The following is an 18,509-nucleotide window of genomic DNA, read 5'->3' on the forward strand; positions in this document are numbered from 1 at the left end:
AGCCAAGCAATTGTCTACTGAACCCAAACGGACTCTACGGGATGGAAATTGGAAAGATCGCCATTTGATTTTCATCTATTTTGGGACTTAAGGGACAATTAGAGAAAAGTTACCGAACCAAAGTAGAAACTGCTATACTACGAAAATTCTCATTTATATCCACGTGTACCAGACCCCCAAAAAATAGATAAATTCCTTCAGCCGGAGATTTATTAACAGCGTCACCGCCGTCGGACGATAGACGAATGACAGCTTGCAGCTGCAGGTCCTTTTTAAGGTGGCCACTTACCAATTACCAACATTTACAGGTACAACGGTCTCTATTTTTCTCAGAATCGTTTAGTCAAAAATCAAAATATTATAAAAAGTTTTGAAAAGAAATCAAAATTGTAACTCGAACATGTGTTTTGTGCCTATAGTCAAAATCCGAAGATGTATGAACACGTGTCAAATAATATTATTTACATATTTCACTGGGGTAATCTAACTGTTGCAGAGATGTTTTTCTTCTTGCGGTTTTAAATATAACTTGGGGAAGCATATTGAAGGAGTTTTGCGTGTTGCCATGGACCGGAAAAAGCAGAAAATGGTTGCCAAAACATGGAGACATGTTTCTACTCAATCAAGGTCTAATGAAGGTGAGTGTTTCTCACTTCTTAATATTTGATTGAATTGGATCAGTGGTTCTAGGTTGTTAAGCTTTCTGTACTTTCATGTTATCCAAATAATTCAAAGATGATAGTGTTAAATCAGGATATATAGTTATAAAGCAGTTGTAGATTTTTAGGTATCTGATATTCTGTAGAATACACTGTAAAAGATTAATGTTGAAAGTTCTAGGTGATGAGAAGCATAACATTGGAGGTCAAGTGCAAGAAGTTAAATGCACCGTCTCTTCCTATGAGTCAACAGTTTTGGCAGAGGACAGTGGAGCTGAAGTAGTAAATGATGATGAACCACTTTCAGCAGCTCAGAAGCATTCAGTTACATTCGAGGTAATTTTTTTTGGTTGCTTGTAGGCAGAGGCGGATCCAGGATTTAAACTCTATGGGTTCAGCCATTAAGATTCTTATCATTGAACCAGTTGTGTCTTTAAAATTATGGGTTCATATCTACTTTTTGTTGTAATATTAGTGAATTTTTACACATAAATTATGCTTCGCATCGGAAGCTATGGGTTCAGTTGAACTCGGTGTTAGAAGGCTAGATCGGCCTCTGCTTTTAGGTACTGCTGCCCTTGATAATTCGACTAGCTTTTTATGAGTTTTGGCTATTGTCTTTACATGATCTTCACTTTGAGCTCATGGCACTTGTTATGGACGATTTTCATCATAAAATTTAGAGGTCTCCCAATAAAATTGCATCCGATTTTTTCCTACCACTCTCATCTAATTTCCAAACATACCTGCAGGCAGGGGCTTCCTTGATGCGTTTCATCAGAGGGAAAGGGTATGACTTTGTGTGTATTCTTGCTTACCAAAAAACGAGGGGCTGATATGTTGCTTTGATATTTTGCATATAGAGGTGCAACACAGAGGACAATTGAAAAGGAAATGGGAGTTCAAATCATACTTCCATTATCGCGGAAAGAGGATTGTCTAAGTGGGTTGCTTTTTTATTTCTGGCTTATTTTGATTGATTCAGCTTTTTTGCATTTGATTTAGTCGTTCAATTCAATCTAATGATATGGTTAACCTGAATTTCGCTTCTGAAATGTACTGTATGATTTCTATGACCTACTTATGTTGTTCCTGGACCTGGGTATATTAGTTGATCATTCAACTACCTTAGATGAACTATATATTCTGCTCTATTTGGGCAATTTCATTCTAGGCTGTCTTTTAACACACCTTAGAGATTCTTTATAACTGAAAACTCTCTAAATATCAGACTTATCCTAATGCGACCTAATGTAGGGGTAGCAACAATGATTAATGCGTATATACGCTAGTTCGTATCGGCTGTATAGATCCTATGTTTTGTGTTCTATTCTTAGCTACTGCATTGATTTTTAGAGATCATAGATCTTTTGAGATAACCTTCCTTGATGTGATTTTAGATCTATAAGCACTTTCAATCGCCATAGTGTTGCACCTACGAAGTAGTGCATTCGGATGTCTATGTACTGAAGCAAAACCATCTTAGGCCTCATTTGTTTTCTTATGATTAAGACGTCTAAATCTGAATACACATCTGAATATCAAGATGTGTCTGAATATCACGATGTGTATTAAGATTAAGACATCTGAATCTGAATACACATCTGAATATCAAGATGTGCATTAAGATCTGAATACTAAATGATTAAGATTGTTTGATTTTTAATATCTGAATGTTAAAATTTATCTTTATTTGAAAATTAATAAACATAAAATTCAAATAAAATACTAATTAATCTAATATTCTATGGTAGTTGCTGATGGTGATGGCTAACGCTGGTGCTTGTGAATGCCGACTAGATGCAACGGTTGGTGATAGTTTTGGTTGATGGTGGTGGTTCAAGGTAGTAGCTGGTGGTAAATGGTAGTGATGGCTATTACTAGTGAGGATGGTGGTGGTGGGTGGTGATAGCTAGTAATGGCGGGCGGTGGAGGTAGTTGTGATTGAGGAAGGCGGTGGTGGGTGGTGGTAGTTTATAATGGGCAGTGCCGGCTATGATTGTTGATGGTGATGGGGTGGTTAGTTGTGGTAGTTGAGGTGGATGATGAGTGTTGGTTGTGGTTGAAAATGATAGTGGTGGGAGTGGTGGGGATGGTGGGTGGTGAGAGTCGATAATGGCGGCTATGATTGGGGATGATGATGGTGGTGGTGGTGGGTGGCATGGTGGTAGTTGATAATGGTTGGCGGTGGCGGCAGTCCATAATGAATGTGGATGGTAGGATCCTAATGAAATTAAGTCTCTGTTATAGATCTTAATCATACAAACCTATTCAGACCCATTAAAATGGTTGTGAAGTTAAAAAAATAAATACACTTAATAATTAAGATCTGAATAATTAAGATTCAGACTTAAAAACAAATGCACTTAATGTCTGAGATCTGAATAATTAAGATTCAAACCTCCATTGAGTGCAAACAAATGAGGCCTTAGTTACCCTTCTCTCATTTATTCTTTACGTGGATTGCTTGTATCTTCTGTCTGATGCAGTTATTTGTAATCCTAATATTTGGTGATACTACAGTTTTTTCTGTTCCGAAAATTCCAAGCTCAAGTCCATTCGTATCTGCTACCACAGTTTGTTTGACCCAAAATTTTGGAAGCATGCTGTGATAATGTGCTTTGCTCTTTTCTTGTCATTGGTTGTGGTGATTGGCTTTTGGTCTCTCCTTTGTGATGTATTATTCTCAGTAAATCTCCTAAATGGAGTTGGTGTCCACTTTTCTTAATGTTTTTGGTACTTGTAACTTCCACCATAACTTGTTTCTTTCAGAGTGATTGGACCTTTTTAAATTGTTTTTGTATTGATCTATACTGAATATGGGGTCAGTACGTCAGTATTGAAATCCAAAATGTCTATGTTTGATTTTTCCCCCTATTTTTTAATATAGTGTTACATATTGCAGTCATAGAAGGAAATTCTGCTGAAAGTGTGGCAAGAGCATCAGATAGAGTCCAAGCCATAATTGATGAGGTTAGCACCAACATTTAATTTTGTCCGTGCTAGCAGTCAAATAAGGAAAAAAGAAATAGCATTGCATATTTGTCAACTTCTCTTGAGCTTGTACCTATAAACTCTGGTAACATGTTTGTATCTGTTTTTGCTCAAAGATTTTAATTTTGATTCTCTTACTTTTACTTCTAAATGTTCATGCTATGATGATTTTTGATGAAGTTTAGCTGATGCATTATGGCACGAACGCAAAATACACATAAGATATCTTACCGTATGTCATCCAGTGTCATTTCTTGCAACTCTTAAGAGCCTTTTCCTGTTTAAAGTTTGTCCAGTTATCACTTGGTTTTGACCTTGAACCTTCACATTTGAAGTTGCTTTTTTGATTACCCCTCTCTCTCTCTCTCTCTCTCAACTGAAACTAACGTATTAACTGTCTACTGGAACTCTTAGCTTTCCTGGCACTTTCAAAATGATTAATAATTCAGAACTTTGAAATAACATTCTTGTCTAATTTTATTTTATCTGTTAAGCAGATTTTTATAAAATGCTCAAGTGTGATTCATTATACTTGCTTGTGTTATGAGGAATCTTGCTCAAGAGTGATTCGTCATTCTTGCTTGTGTCATGAGGAATCTTACTATTTTCTTCATCTCAATTTTGATTGCATTGTGCTCATAAGTGTTATTTGCGCGTCTTTTTCTGTAGGCAGTTAAAAGCCGGAATCTTGACTACTCTCACTTTGTATCACTTCCATTGGCCATACACCCTGAACTGGTCAAGAAGCTCATCAACTTTCAGAACTCGATTCTTGGAATTACCGAAGTTAATCAAGATGAAAATTTGGAATGTGATTCAAGTGGTAACACTTCTGATTCGGAAGGTGAGGAGCAGGACTTGAGTAAACCACGGGTTGCAGTGGAAGTCAAGACTGAAGATTCTAATGATCATGTTAAAGTGGATATAACCAACATGCCACTCGTGAGTTACTCGCCTAAAGTGTCCAAGTCCTCTATTTCAGAATCAAAGGCTTCTAAACTGTTAGGTATAAGATCTATGTATTATGTTACTTTTTTCAAAAGATGAAGAGAGAAAAAGGATTCATGTACTATGTTGTAAAAGATTTCTGTGGTGAAAATTCTTATCTCTGCATTTCCTTCGTATGTTTATGATAAAATCTATCCCTATCTTTCAACCTAGATCAGGAGCTCATTGCTTCCTTCTTTATGTCTTAATCCCTAACAAAATTAATGAATGTTTTCCACTCAACAGGTTTGGAAATTGAGAAGTCCATCTTTATTAATCCAAAAACATTCCACTTGACTGTGCTCATGCTGAAGCTTTGGAATAAGGACCGAATTGAAGCTGCTTCTGAGGTTTTGCGGGTAAATTTCCAATTAGATGGCCATTTTCTTCCTTTGTAATATCTTTTTCTCTGTCTAACTCTTCAAAATAAAAAATTGCGCTTCCTATTGTGTTTCCAGACTGTCTCACCAAAAGTAATTGATGCTTTGGAGAGCCAACCCGTGTCTATAAGACTGAAGGGTTTGGTAAGTCTTTATTCAAGTTATACAATTATGGACTTCAGGCTGCTATAGGTGACAACCATTGCACTTAATCTTTATGATCCTTCTTTTTCAAGTTTACTCATTATAATCTTTCACTTGTCTGTGAACATAAGGTAATGAACTCAGTAAGGTGTTACTGGAATATTTTATTGTCCTAGGTGGCTAGGTTATATCATCTCTTAAGCGGAGCTAATTTTATTTGTACACTGAGCTGGTTAGCATGACAGTTTAACTGGCATGGTAACCCTTTCCTTGAACTTTGACTGTGGAATTTGCTTTATCTGCTTGCTATCAATCTCTGGGTGAATCTTCTGTTACTAATTGGCATAAGAAATATAGGTTAACACCAAGAAGTGGGTAACCTATTATTGATTGGCATAAAAAGTTTAGACTAGCGTCTGTAGAAACCCTTAAACCTTTACTGAAGTTTCAAGTAAGTCCTGTTTAAAAATATCATTCACGGCATGATAAGAAAGGCGGCGAGAGAGGTGCTAGGGGTCTCGAAGGGTTACTAATGGCGGACACCAAGGCGACTGGTGGTGGAATGATGTGGTCCAAGGTAAAGTGGAAGCAAAGAAAGCAGCATATCTTAGGTTAGTGAAGAGCACAAACGAGGAAGAGAGGAGAGTGAATAGAGGAAGATATAAGAAAGCCAGGAAGGAGGCGAAGTTAGCGGTCACGGAGGCTAAGGATGCAGCGTTTGGTCGTCTGTACAATGAGTTGGGGGACAAAGGAGGGGAGAAGAAGCTATTTCGGCTGGCCAAGGCTAGAGAGAGGAAGGCTCGTGACTTGGATCAAGTGAGGTGCATCAAGGACGAGGAAGGCAGAGTATTGACGAAAGATGCCCAGATTAAGCGGAGATGGCAGGATTACTTCTATCGGCTTATGAATGAAGAAGAGGACAGAAACATTGTGCTAGGGGAATTGGGTCACTCCGGGAGTCACCAAGACTTTAGGTATTGTAGGCGTATTAAGGTTGAGGAGGTCGTGGGAGCTATGCGCAAGATGAGTAGAGGCCAAGCGACCGGGCCGGACGAAATTCCGGTGGAATTGTGGAGGTGTGTGGGTAGAGCAGGCTTGGAATGGTTGACTGCGCTATTTAATGTTATCTTCAGGACGAAGAGGATGCCAGATGAATAGAGGTGGAGTACGATGATACCGCTGTTCAAGAACAAATGTGACATCCAGAATTATAACAACTATAGAGGCATCAAGTTACTAAGTCATACCATGAAAGTTTGGGAGAGGGTGGTGGAAGGAAGCGTAAGGAGGGCAATGTCTATATCCGACAACCAATTCGGATTCATGCCGGGTCCGTCTACTACGGAAGCTGTCCACCTTATAAGGAGGTTGGTGGCACAGTACAAGGATAGGAAAAAAGATTTGCACATGGTGTTTATTGACCTAGAGAAAGCGTATAACAAGGTTCCTAGGGAGATTCTTTGGAGATGCCTGGAGGGGAAAGATGTGCCGGTAGTTTACATTAGGGTATTAAAAGACATGTATGAGGGAGTTAAGACTCGGGTTAGGACTGTGGAAGGTGACTCGGAGCACTTTTTGGTTGTTATGGGGTTGCACCAAGGGTTTGCACTCAGCCCGTTCTTATTTGCCCTGGTGATGGATGCGCTAACACACCATATTCAAGGGGAGGTGCCATGGTGTATGTTGTTCGCTGATGATATAATACTGATTGATGAGACGCGAAGCGACGTTAATGAGAGGCTGGAGATTTGGAGACAGACCCTTGAGGTTAAAGGTTTCAAGTTGAGTAGGACTAAGACAGAATATCTGGAGTGTAAGTTCAGCGATGAGTCGGGAGAAGGGGACATGGATGTGAGGCTTGACTCTCGAGTCATCCCTAAGAGAGGGAGTTTCAAGTACCTTGGATCAATTATTCAGGGGGATGGGGAGATAGACGAGGATGTCACGCACCGTATATGAGTGGGGTGGATGAAATGGAGGTTAGCATCTGGAGTCCTGTGTGACAAGAAAGTGCCACCGAAACTCAAAGGCAAGTTCTATAGAGCGGTGGTTAGACCGGCCATGTTGTATGGGGCTGAGTGTTAGGTAGCCAAGAATTCCCATACCCAGAAGATGCAAGTGGCAGAAATGAGGATGTTGAGATGGATGTGCGGGCACACTAGGCTGGATAAGATTAGGATGTAGATATTCGGGAGAAGGTGGGCGTGGCTCCCATGGACGACAAGATGCGGGAAGTGAGGCTTAGATGGTTCGGGCACGTGCGGAGGAGAAGCATAGATGCCCCGGTTAGGAGGTGTGAGACGTTAGTATTGGCAGGTACGAGGAGAGGTAGAGGACGACCTAAGAAGTATTGGGGTGAGGTGATCAGGCAAGACATAGCGCGACTTCAGATCTCCGAGGACATGGCTCTGGATAGGAAGGGGTGGAGGTCGAGCATTAGGGTTGTAGGTTAGGGTTGTTCCGGGGGCGGGGCTGGCCTGTTGTTGTTTCGCCGTGGGTTGGTAGTGGTTTGTGTAGTTTCCTCACTATTTTCTATGGTAGTATTGTTGTTTATAGTTATTGCTTTTACATCTATTTTTCTATTTCTTACGATGTTGTTAATATTTTTTATCTTCTATTGCTGTCACTGACCTATTGTCTATTGTTTATTTTTCTTCTTTTCGAGTCGAGGGTCTTTCGGAAACAGCCTCTCTACCCCTCTGGGGGTAGGGGTAAGGTCTGCGTACTCTCTACCCTCCCCAGGGCCCACTTGCGGGATCATAATGGGTTGTTGTTGTTGTATTCACGGGCATGAAAAGTTGACTAAAATCTATAGAAACCATTAAGCTTCTACTGAAGTTTCATGTAATCCTATTACAAAATTCAAATATATATATATATATATATATATATATATATATAAACCAACAAAATGGAAGGATGCTTTAGATTGAGCAGAAGGTTTATTGGTTCTCTTGCTGTAGCAAATGTATTTCAATATTAATGGTTATCTTGATGCAGCAAATATAATTTGGATCTAGGATTTGTTGATCAAAGTAAAAGACGAGGGAAAGTAGTGATAAGGATTCTCCACCTACCATAAGATTAGTGGGAAAGGATCACTGATGGGCTCCTATGTAGGGGAAGGGAGCGGGCTCTATCATCTCTTGCTGAGATGGTAGAAAGTTCTTGAACGAACATTGATGGAAGACATCTAGGAGCAAGTAGCCTTTCGGTGCTCACACTTTTTAGCACCTTGAGCCTAAGATTATTGCAACAGTCATATAGGAAGTGTTTCATATGCTATTATAGAAACTAACGTTTTATATTATTTAAGTTCATTTGGACGAAGATCATTTATATTTTTTTGTTTTAAGTATTAAACAGAAAAAAAAAGGGCAGCCCGGTGCACTAAGCTCCCGCTATGCGCGGGGTCCAGGGAAGGGACGGACCACAAGGGTCTATTGTACGCAGCCTTATCCTGCATTTCTGCTAGAGACTGCATTAAACAACAACAACAACAACAACCCAGTATAATCCCACTAGTGGGGTCTGGGGAGGTTAGTGTGTACGCAGACCTTACCCCTACCCTGGGGTAAAGAGGCTGTTTCTGATAGACCCTCGGCTCCCTCCCTCCAAGAACTCCTCACCTTACTCTTGGGGTGACTCGAACTCACAACCTCTTGGTTGGAAGTGGAGGGTTGCTCACCACTAGAGCAACCCACTCTTGTCTAAACATTCTCTAAAAATTTAACTTGCACTTTAATCTTTTACTTCAAAAGAAAAATGATAGATCTCATACTAAAGATATCTGAAAAATGTCCAACTATAAGGTTGGAATTTAAGTTATCACCTAACGTGCTTGTTCCTTTTTTGTTTTTATAAGTATAACATGTTTTGAACGTGATATTCTATGTAACATTGCCGTGCACTACAAAATTTCAATAGCTTGATGTGCAAAGTGAAATAATACGAGTTAACTTTAATCAATTTAGTTGTACTTCTCTAGTAAGTTTTTGCCTTTTTCCTTTTCTGGAGAGTTATTGCCAGGCTTAGGACGCAGTATGTGTTTACTTGCTTAGATATGTATATTTTCCACTCAAATTTTATTGTACGGATTCTGATGTATATTTATTGTGTTATAATAATTTGCTAGTTTCAAATATTTCTTGTGGTTTCATGATTTTCTATCAATGGCAGTGACTAAGGAAATATTGATAAGTTAATGGCTTTGGAAAAACACTAAAAAGGGAAAGAACATATCTTCCAAACAGGATACAGGGAAGTAGTATATTATTGTTAATATTTTGTAACGAAACTGTAGCGCAATTGAAGAAGAAACATAGATCAGGTCTGCCTCGACTTTTTATGCTTAAAAGGAAGAATTACAAACAAAAATGACAACACGTGAAAGAAAGTACAACAACAACAACAACCCAGTATAATCCCACTAGTGGGGTATGTGGAGGGTAGTTTGTACGCAAACCTTACCCCTACCCTAAGGTAGAGAGGCTGTTTCCGATAGACCCTCGGCTCCCTCCCTCCAAGAACTCCCCACCTTGCTCTTGGGGTGACTCGAACTCACAACCTCTTGGTTGGAAGTGGAGGGTGCTCACCACTAGAGCAACCCACTCTTGTCAACACGTGAAAGAAAGTGGAAACATTAAATAGCAAATAGACTTCTATATTTTTTAACTCAGAAACAAGGAACGGGTAAATTTGTATTAAAGTCTTCAAATATGCCACTGATAGCAATGTTGACCCACTTGGAATTAGGCGAAAGCAAATGAACAAAATGATAAGTTCTGTTTCATGTGACACCAATCTCTTTTGGTGGATGCGTCTTCAATTGGTTGGTCTTTGTATGTATGTATGTATGTATGTATGTATGTATGTATGTATGTATGTATGTATGTATGTATGTATGTATGTATGTGAGTGTGTGTGTGTGAGAGAGAGGGAGAAGGAGAAGGAGAAGGAGAAGGAGAGGGAGGGAGGGGGAGAGAGAGAGACTACATACCATGTAGATTTTTAGATGCTGGATACTTCTGGACTGTTGCTTTAATGAGATTTCACAAGGTCACAACTTTTCTTGGCTGGAACTCAAATTTGTTCTTATCCTGCAGGAAAGCATGAGAGGTTCTCCAGCAAAAGCTCGTGTTGTATATGCTCCTGTGGAAGTAATTGGTGGTGAAGACCGACTTTTACGTGCCTGTCGTATCCATAGTTTCTGGCATCTTCTTCCCTTGCCCTACGTACTTTTTTATTTTCTCTGCTATTTATAAGGGTATTTAGTACCTGCATTTGTTATCCTTAGCCTTTCTAGAGGTGATCACTAATGCGTTCACTGAAGCTGGTCTTGTTCTTGAAAAAGATGCAAACCAGAAGTTAAAGGTATAGCTTTCAAGGTGTTAATTCTTTCTTCTAGTTAATGTTGGCAATTTCTCTATTGTTTGTCCGATAGGACTCTCTATTTCTCTTGATGCTGCGTTCAAATACTTTGACCATTCAATCTAGTGCTGCACTGCTCCTTCTTCTTCCTTGCTTTTCCTTCCCCCACCGATCTCTCCACTTTCTTTTCTCAGAAAAGCAATTTATTCATCGCAAGCAAAGGCCTAAAAGCAGCACCTGGTAGTGACTCTGGGTCACGACCCAATTCTCTCTCCTAGTCTCTACTACTAGGTAAGCCTAATACTTGCGGAATAAAGAAAATGAAAGGAAAACTTTAACAGCCAACTGCAGCAGATAATTAAACAACTGATAAAAATGCCGTCCGGCATATTCAATAACCGACACTCGAGTATACAATGTATTCCCAAAACCCGAAACATCGTAAGTTACAAGCTACAGAAGAACAACTAGTATCTCTATACCACCAGAGTCTAATAAAAGAAGTACATAAGGTAATTGACATAGGGGAGTATAGAGGGGGGTTCCGAGGTCTGCGGACGCGGCAGATATACCTTGAAGTCTCTAAACTGTCACTGCTCACTGATGACGTGGCTGAAAAGAAGCACCTGGATCTGCACACAAAACATGTGCAGAAGAGTAGCATGAGTACACCACAACGGTACCCAGTAAGTGCCAAGCTTAACCTCGGTAGAGTAGTGACGAGGTCAGGTCAGACCCACTGGTATATAATAAATAAAGCAGGAGAATATGACAGTATAATAAGAGACTGGAATTTAACAAAAGGAAAACATAGCGAAATAACAGTACAACACACAGGTATAAACAACAGGGGATCTCCCGAGATACCGTCTCGTAGTCCCAAAATAAATAGGCAGGGAGAACTCCTGAAGTTGTGCAAGGAGAACTCCCGAGGAACCGCCTCGTAGTCTCAAAAGTAAATGTGCAGGGAGAACTCCCGAGGAACCGCCTCGTAGTCTCAAAAGTAAATGTGCAGAGAGAACTCCCGAGGAACCGCCTCGTAGTCTCAAAAGTAAACACACAGCTCAAACCGATAAATACCACAGTTAACCGCAGGAATTCTACAGTTAAGACTGATAAAGAACAAGGAAAAGCAGGAAATCAACTAGGCATATTGCACAGAGTTCAAATAAGTAGTTAAAGCACGTAGACATGCGATATTAGACTAAACAAGATTACTACACATATTGGTATAACTCAATTAAGAATGAAAACAGGTTACTACTCAGTAAAAATCGGGTTTTACAACAAATAGCCCGTGTACGCACTCGTCACCTCGCGTACACGGGGCTCACATATCACAACAGTACCAAATCCTAAGGGGATTTCCCCCACATAAGGTTAGGCAAGCCACTTACCTCGAACCAAGCTCAATCAATCAGTAAGAATGCCTTTTCCTCGATTATCCGACTACGAATGGCTCAAATCTAGCAAAAAACAATTACATATCATAAATACAACTATAATAGACTAATCTAATTAAGGAAATCAAGACTTTAACAAGAATTTCGAAAATCGCCCTAAAAAGTCGACCCGGGCCCACGTCTCGAAATCGGGTAAAAGTCACAAAATATGAACTCCCATTCACTCACGAGTCCAACCATACCATAATTACCAATATCCGACATCAACTCGACCCTCAAATCCTCAAATCAAACTCTCCAAATCCCTAGCCTCAAACTCCCAAATTCCACCTTAAATACACACTAACTAGGTGGAAAAATAAATGGGGAAGCAAGATTATTGATCAAAAATAAACACAAGGGACTTACCTCAAGAAATCCCTCGAAAATGCTCTCAAGAAATCGCCAAACCCGAGCTCACAATGAGCAAAAATCGCGAACCCTTGCTTTTAAGTGTTTTGTCCAGCATTTCTGCTTATGCTGTCACTTAGCCGCATCTGCGGCGTCGCAGAAGAGACGACATTCCCGCATATGCAGTTCCTTCGCTCCTGCGATCGACTCTCCCGCACCTGCGGCTCCCCCACTTATGCGGTCTAAATCTCGCTTCTGCGGGTGCGCATCTGCGCCAAAGCACTGGTCCGCTTCTGCGATCGATCCCCCGCAGAAGCGACTCCACTTCTGCGGCCTTAACACCGCACCTGCGACCACCGGCCATTTCCCCCAGCCCCCACCTGCGCCATATTGCTCGCACCTGCGGGCATCGCACCTGCGGTCAGCCTTGCGCAGGTGCGATTACACCAGCACCAGCCCAGCACCAGAAAATCTTCTAAGTCCAAAAATGATCCGTTAACCATCCGAAACTCACCCGAGACCCCCGGGACCTCAACCAAATATACCAACCAGTCCTAAAACATCACACGAACTTAGTCGAGCCTTTAAATCAGATCAAACAACGCTAAAAACACGAATTACACATCGATTCAAGCCTAATGAACTTCAAAGTTTCAAACTTCCACAACCGATGCCGAAACCTATCAAACCACGTCCGATTGACCTCAAATTTTGCACACAAGTCATATTTGACATTTCAGACCTACTCCAACTTCCGGAATCAGAATCCGACCCCGATATCAAAAAGTCCATTACCGGTCAAACTTCCCAAAAATTCAACTTTCGCCATTTCTAGCCTAATTTAGCTACAGATCTTCAAAACACAATCCGGACACGTTCTAAGTCCAAAATCACCCAACGGAGCTAACGGAACCGACGAAACTCCATTCCGGAGTCGTCTTCACACAGTTCCAGCTACGGTCAAAATCCTAAGACTTAAGTTTCCGTTTTAGGGATTAGTGTCCCAAATCACTCCGAAACCACAACAAAACCTCCCGACAAGTCACATAAGCCGAAAAAAGATACGGGGGAAGCAATAAATAGGGGATCGGGGCTAATACTCTCAAAACGACCGGTCGAGTCGTTACACTCTGTTAATACATCAAAAGTAAAGCAGTTTCACTCGCCACCAAGAGTCAATATTGCTGCGTCCATTTTAATTATGACACCTTTTTGAATTTAGCATTCTCGAACCCTAACTCATTTTCACCTCCTGCATTCCAACTTTATCTGTGTGGAACTTGTTTCTTCAGTTGTATTTTGCTTGCTGGTGTTGTCTTGTGGTGTTCGTTTGTTTTTTCTGGTATCAAGTATTAAATACTAGAACACTGCTTGAGCTCATTCAAGTATGTTTTCTTTTTTACGGTTACTTTCAAGAAAAGCTTGGGCCTCTAAAATTGTTTAGACTTGCACTTGATACAAGTTACTTTTCTAGATGTATTCTGTTAGTTTACAGCATGTATATAGTGTAGTATTGTCCCACATTGGTAGAAGAGTAGCATGTCCTTGTATAGTATAGCTATAAATAAGGACCTCTTGTATTGTATTGTTCATTCAATATCAATAACATATTTTCTCCCGTGCCTTCTCACATGGTATCAGAGCAATTGTGAGAGACTTATCGCTGTGCATAAATTCCAGCGATTCCGGGAAAGAGAAATCAGTATTTTTTAAGGCTGTTTTCTATCTGCTTCATTTCTGTCAGTGTTGTGCAAAATCCAACACTACCACAAGAGTCGTCACTGTCCGGCGACCAAACCCCAGTGAAAAACTCCGGCAGCAGCCTCCTCACGCGCCACCAGAAGCTCACGCGCCGGCGCGTACGACCACTTCCGGCCATTTTTTGAAAATCTTCCTTCAGAACAGTTGGGTCGCCTGGTAATTCCGATCCTACCCCTACTGTTTTTATTTCATTCCGACAACTTTGAGTTTTTTCCGGCAGCTATAGTACTATTCCGACAGCTACAGTAGATTCCGGCAGCTACAGTTTTTCAGTATTCTGTTTCTGTGTTTCCGTACACTGTTTCAGTGGATTACAGTTGATTCTTTCTCCTATTTGGTAATAATTTGCAACAATGTCTTTGGGATTTGATGCTTTTGGGTCTAGAAACATGAGTTCTGGAAGCTCTAGTGCTATTATTACCTCGGAACCTTTAATGGGAGGTTCAAACTACTTAGCTTGGGCTTCATCTGTCGAGTTATGGTGTAGAGGTCAAGGTGTTCAAGATCATCTAATCAAACAGTCTAGCGATGGAGATGAAAAGGCAATAGCACTTTGGGCAAAAATCGATGCTCAGTTATGTAGCATCTTGTGGCGATCTATTGATTCCAAGTTGATGCCCTTGTTTCGTCCATTCCAGACATGTTATTTGGTTTGGGCAAAGGCACGCACCTTATACACTAATGACATATCTCGCTTCTATGATGTGATATCACGGATGACAAACTTAAAGAAGCAGGAATTGGATATGTCTACTTACTTGGGTCAAGTACAGGCAGTCATGGAGGAATTTGAGAAGTTGATGCCAGTTTCTGCTAGTGTGGAAAAACAACAAGAGCAGCGACAGAAGATGTTTCTCGTTCTTACCCTCGCTGGACTTCCTAATGATCTTGATTCAGTACGCGACCAGATTTTGGCTAGTCCGTCTGTCCCGACAGTTGATGAATTATTCTCTAGATTACTCCGCCTTGCTGCAGCACCAAGTCCATCAGTGATCTCATCACAGATACTTGATTCCTCTGTTCTTGCATCCCAGACAATGGATGTTCGGGCATCTCAAACTATGGAGCATAGACGAGGAGGAGGTCGTTTTGGAAAATCTAGACCCAAGTGTTCTTATTGTCACAAACTTGGATACACTCGTGAAATGTGCTATTCCTTACATGGTCGTCCACCCAAAAATACTTACATTGCTCAGACCGAGACTCCAGGTAACGAAGGATTTTTTTTATCTAAAGAAGAATATAATGAGCTCTTTCAGTATCGAGCAAGTAAGCAGACATCTCCGGTGTTCCATGAGAGAACTAAATACATTGAGATTGATTGTCACTTCGTCAGAGAAAAGATACTTTCAGGAGAGATTGTTACAAAGTTTGTGAGGTCGAATGATCAACTTGCAGATATTTTCACCAAGTCCCTCACTGGTCCTCGTATTGGTTATATATGTAACAAGCTCGGTACATATGATTTGTATGCACCTGCTTGAGGGGGAGTGTTAGTTTACAGCATGTATATAGTGTAGTATTGTCCCACATTGGTAGAAGAGTAGTATGTCCTTGTATAGTATAGCTATAAATAAGGACCTCTTGTATTGTATTGTTCATCCAATATCAATAACATATTTTCTCCCGTGCCTTCTCACATATTCTATTGTCTTGGTGGTCCTTTTCCTTTTACAAATTTACTACCTGAATACATATAGCTGATCCATGAAACTGTCGTGGTGGAAATTGCTAAATTTGCATTCTTTTATATTTTTGCTGTTTTCTTGATTTGAAAAGTTCCTGATAAGCCTTTTCTGCCCCTTCTAATACAGTTGCATGCCACTATAATGAATGCGCGACACAGAAAAAGGTGCCATATTTTATTCTTTTGTTGCATACTCTTGTTTATTTGTCAGCTTAAATTCTCTATCATGATTCTAGTGGCTGCATAACTCTTTTTGTTGTTACTGGTGCCACTGACTTACCGTTCTCTAATTGATAGCAAAACAAGATCAAGAAAAGCTGATTCCTTTGATGCACGAACAATTTTTGGTCAATATGGCTCGGAAGAATGGGGAGAGTATCTTATCCGTGAAGCTCATCTTTCACAAAGGTTTGTGTTCGATGACAATGGCTATTACCATTGCTGTGCTTCCATCCCATTTCCTGAAGAGATGCAGCTAGATTGAGTTTTAGAAGCCGGGTTTAATAGTTTGTTTTTTCCTGTTACTGGTAGTATACTCTCCTAGTTAATTGTGTTTGGATCATCCATTATACTCTAGGCTGTTTGGTTGAAGCTGAGAGTTATTATTCTGTGTGCGACCAATGTACCCTGAAAGACACAGACGAGTTCTTTTTAACTCTCAATATCATGTGTAGAATTCCAGAAATCTTTGTCCTGCATTAATTTTTAAACATTGGGTACATTTAGCTAGTTATTTGAGCACCCTGCTGCTGGAAATTCTGGATGGCTCTAGTGATTAGGCCGTTTCTAATTTGACTTAATGGGTAGTTTTTAGAGTTATGCTGACGTGTTTGAAGGCTAGTTAGAGATGTGTAGTATTCTTCATTGCCTTTGCCATAGCTTCTTTAGAGTTAGTGAAGCTCTATAGAAGAACCTGGACCCAGAAACTTGATATTTATTCGATGAAAAGTTGCTTTTTCATGGAATTCTCAGCTATCAAGTAAGAAATGCCTCTTACTTTAACTTTTGCAATGGGGTAGCACCAGATAAATAAAACAAACAAATAAGTGAACACTTCATGTTTAACTTCTGCTACTGTCTCGTAACCTTAAAATGAAAGCTATCAATCTTCTTTTTCTACCCCGAAGCGATGAAATAGGACATATTCCACCATTTTTTAACTTCTGAGTGCCAATTGACTGCTGCCAATTTTTGCAACTTCACTTTTTTGGCAAGATTTACTATGCTGCCATCTTGTTAAACTGTTAATCCTTGGTGTATGTAAAATCAAAAGTTTAATTGGAGGCCTTTAAGTGACGTTTCTTTGGTTACAAGCAGGACCAGGGCATAAATGAAGCAGGCACCATATAGAAGTTTGTTTTAAATCTTGCTCACAATCGTTTGTCTTTCAATCCTCCTCACAATGATCCGATGAAATTAAGATCTACCATCTTTCGATCTAAGAGTATTGAAGTCGTCTTTAGTAGCCTTAGATTGAGAATTTCTTGGTAGGAAGCATTTCTATTTCCTTCACATGTTCTTAATTGTCCACCTCCCACACCGTCCTTTCTTACTAAATTGGTAATTTTAAACGTAGCAAGTAAAAAGCTTTGGAGTCTAACATTAAGGTTCAAGAGAAATTCAAAAGTTAAGGATGTAGCAATTACCACATATTTGTCATGAGTCACTTGTCAATAGTAATCCAAATGATTTCGGCAGACCAAGAATCAATATGGGATATGGTCGGTTACGAAACCGCCGCACAAATTAGGTTTGACCTTTCAAGAGGCAATAATTCATTTATATAGGTCATGTATGCTTGTGGTAAATTGTAGATGAAGATGGCTGTTAGTCAAGTTCAAGGACGAAGCATAGTGATGTAACGACAAAACCGAACTAACTTGTGATCAATTATAAGGCATTATTGTGCTTTTGTAATCGCAATAATTTCTTCTTGTCTCCTTTTTAGAATTTGTACATGATTTTTCATTAGCTTGTACATATTCAGATGCAAGGGGTATACAACAATCGAACTAAAAAAACTAAATAAGCGATATTTTATTTTATTTTTGGTTTTGTTTGGTTTAAAAAGAAGGATAATATATGATTTTATTTTATTTTATTTAAAAAAGTCTGAGCCAACCGATAAATTATAATACACAAATCTTTTGTGATTAATCATATATTAACACATCATTTCTTGATGATGTTGAAAGATGGCTATTTGAACTTGCTTCTATCGTACTTGTCAAAATCAATAAATTGACAAATTGAATCGATAAATTTATAGCCAATATATTTGGTTTAATTTGGTTTTAATGATTAAAAATCAACTAAAGTTTTTTGGTGTTCCAAATTTATTCGTTGCAAAGCATCCTCATCTTGCCGTGTATATGTATTATTACGCATATTATGTCAATGGACTTGTATGTATTTCTCAACATCCTTTTAAAAAAAATTAATTTGTACAAGAATATTTCCATTTTAAAACACAAAAGCAAAATGGCTAAGAATGGAGAGCGAGACAATAAAGGGGTAGCTATCAAACACATTATTATCTATCATTAAAAGAGGTTATATATAATAAGTCATTTTATGATCAGAATAGCTCCAAATTTTCGAAAGAACATTAATCGTATATCCGATCTTTTAATTCACAAAAAGAGAAAGATAATGAAATTAAATAGTACAGAAGTTGTTGGACAGACTCATGATCAATTAAAAATTTACAGAACAAAACCTAATATTCCTCAAT

At 39.5% G+C, this 18,509-nt stretch overlaps 1 protein-coding gene across 4 annotated transcripts; it reads left to right on the forward strand.

The window, feature by feature from the left end:
• Positions 1-19: 19 nt before the first annotated feature.
• Positions 20-16,460, forward strand: LOC107814231 (uncharacterized). 4 transcript variants are annotated; one of them, XM_075251352.1, is made up of 13 exons: positions 20-308; positions 497-638; positions 835-995; positions 1,412-1,449; positions 1,523-1,602; positions 3,565-3,632; positions 4,323-4,659; positions 4,887-4,999; positions 5,099-5,164; positions 10,270-10,360; positions 10,470-10,537; positions 15,903-15,940; positions 16,073-16,460. In XM_075251352.1, exons 1-13 carry the CDS (start codon positions 246-248, stop codon positions 16,257-16,259), a joined length of 1,452 nt encoding a protein of 483 aa, XP_075107453.1. In that variant the 5' UTR covers positions 20-245; the 3' UTR covers positions 16,260-16,460. The 4 variants fall into 4 exon arrangements, with proteins under 4 accessions (XP_075107453.1, XP_075107454.1, XP_075107455.1 ...); XM_075251353.1 differs by having other exon boundaries at positions 21-308; positions 841-995; XM_075251354.1 differs by lacking the exons at positions 10,270-10,360; positions 10,470-10,537 and having other exon boundaries at positions 21-308.
• The last annotated feature ends 2,049 nt before the right edge of the window (positions 16,461-18,509 follow it).

Source organism: Nicotiana tabacum, chromosome 4 (genome assembly GCF_000715075.1).
Source record: "Nicotiana tabacum cultivar K326 chromosome 4, ASM71507v2, whole genome shotgun sequence".
Taxonomy (NCBI): Eukaryota; Viridiplantae; Streptophyta; class Magnoliopsida; order Solanales; family Solanaceae; genus Nicotiana; species Nicotiana tabacum.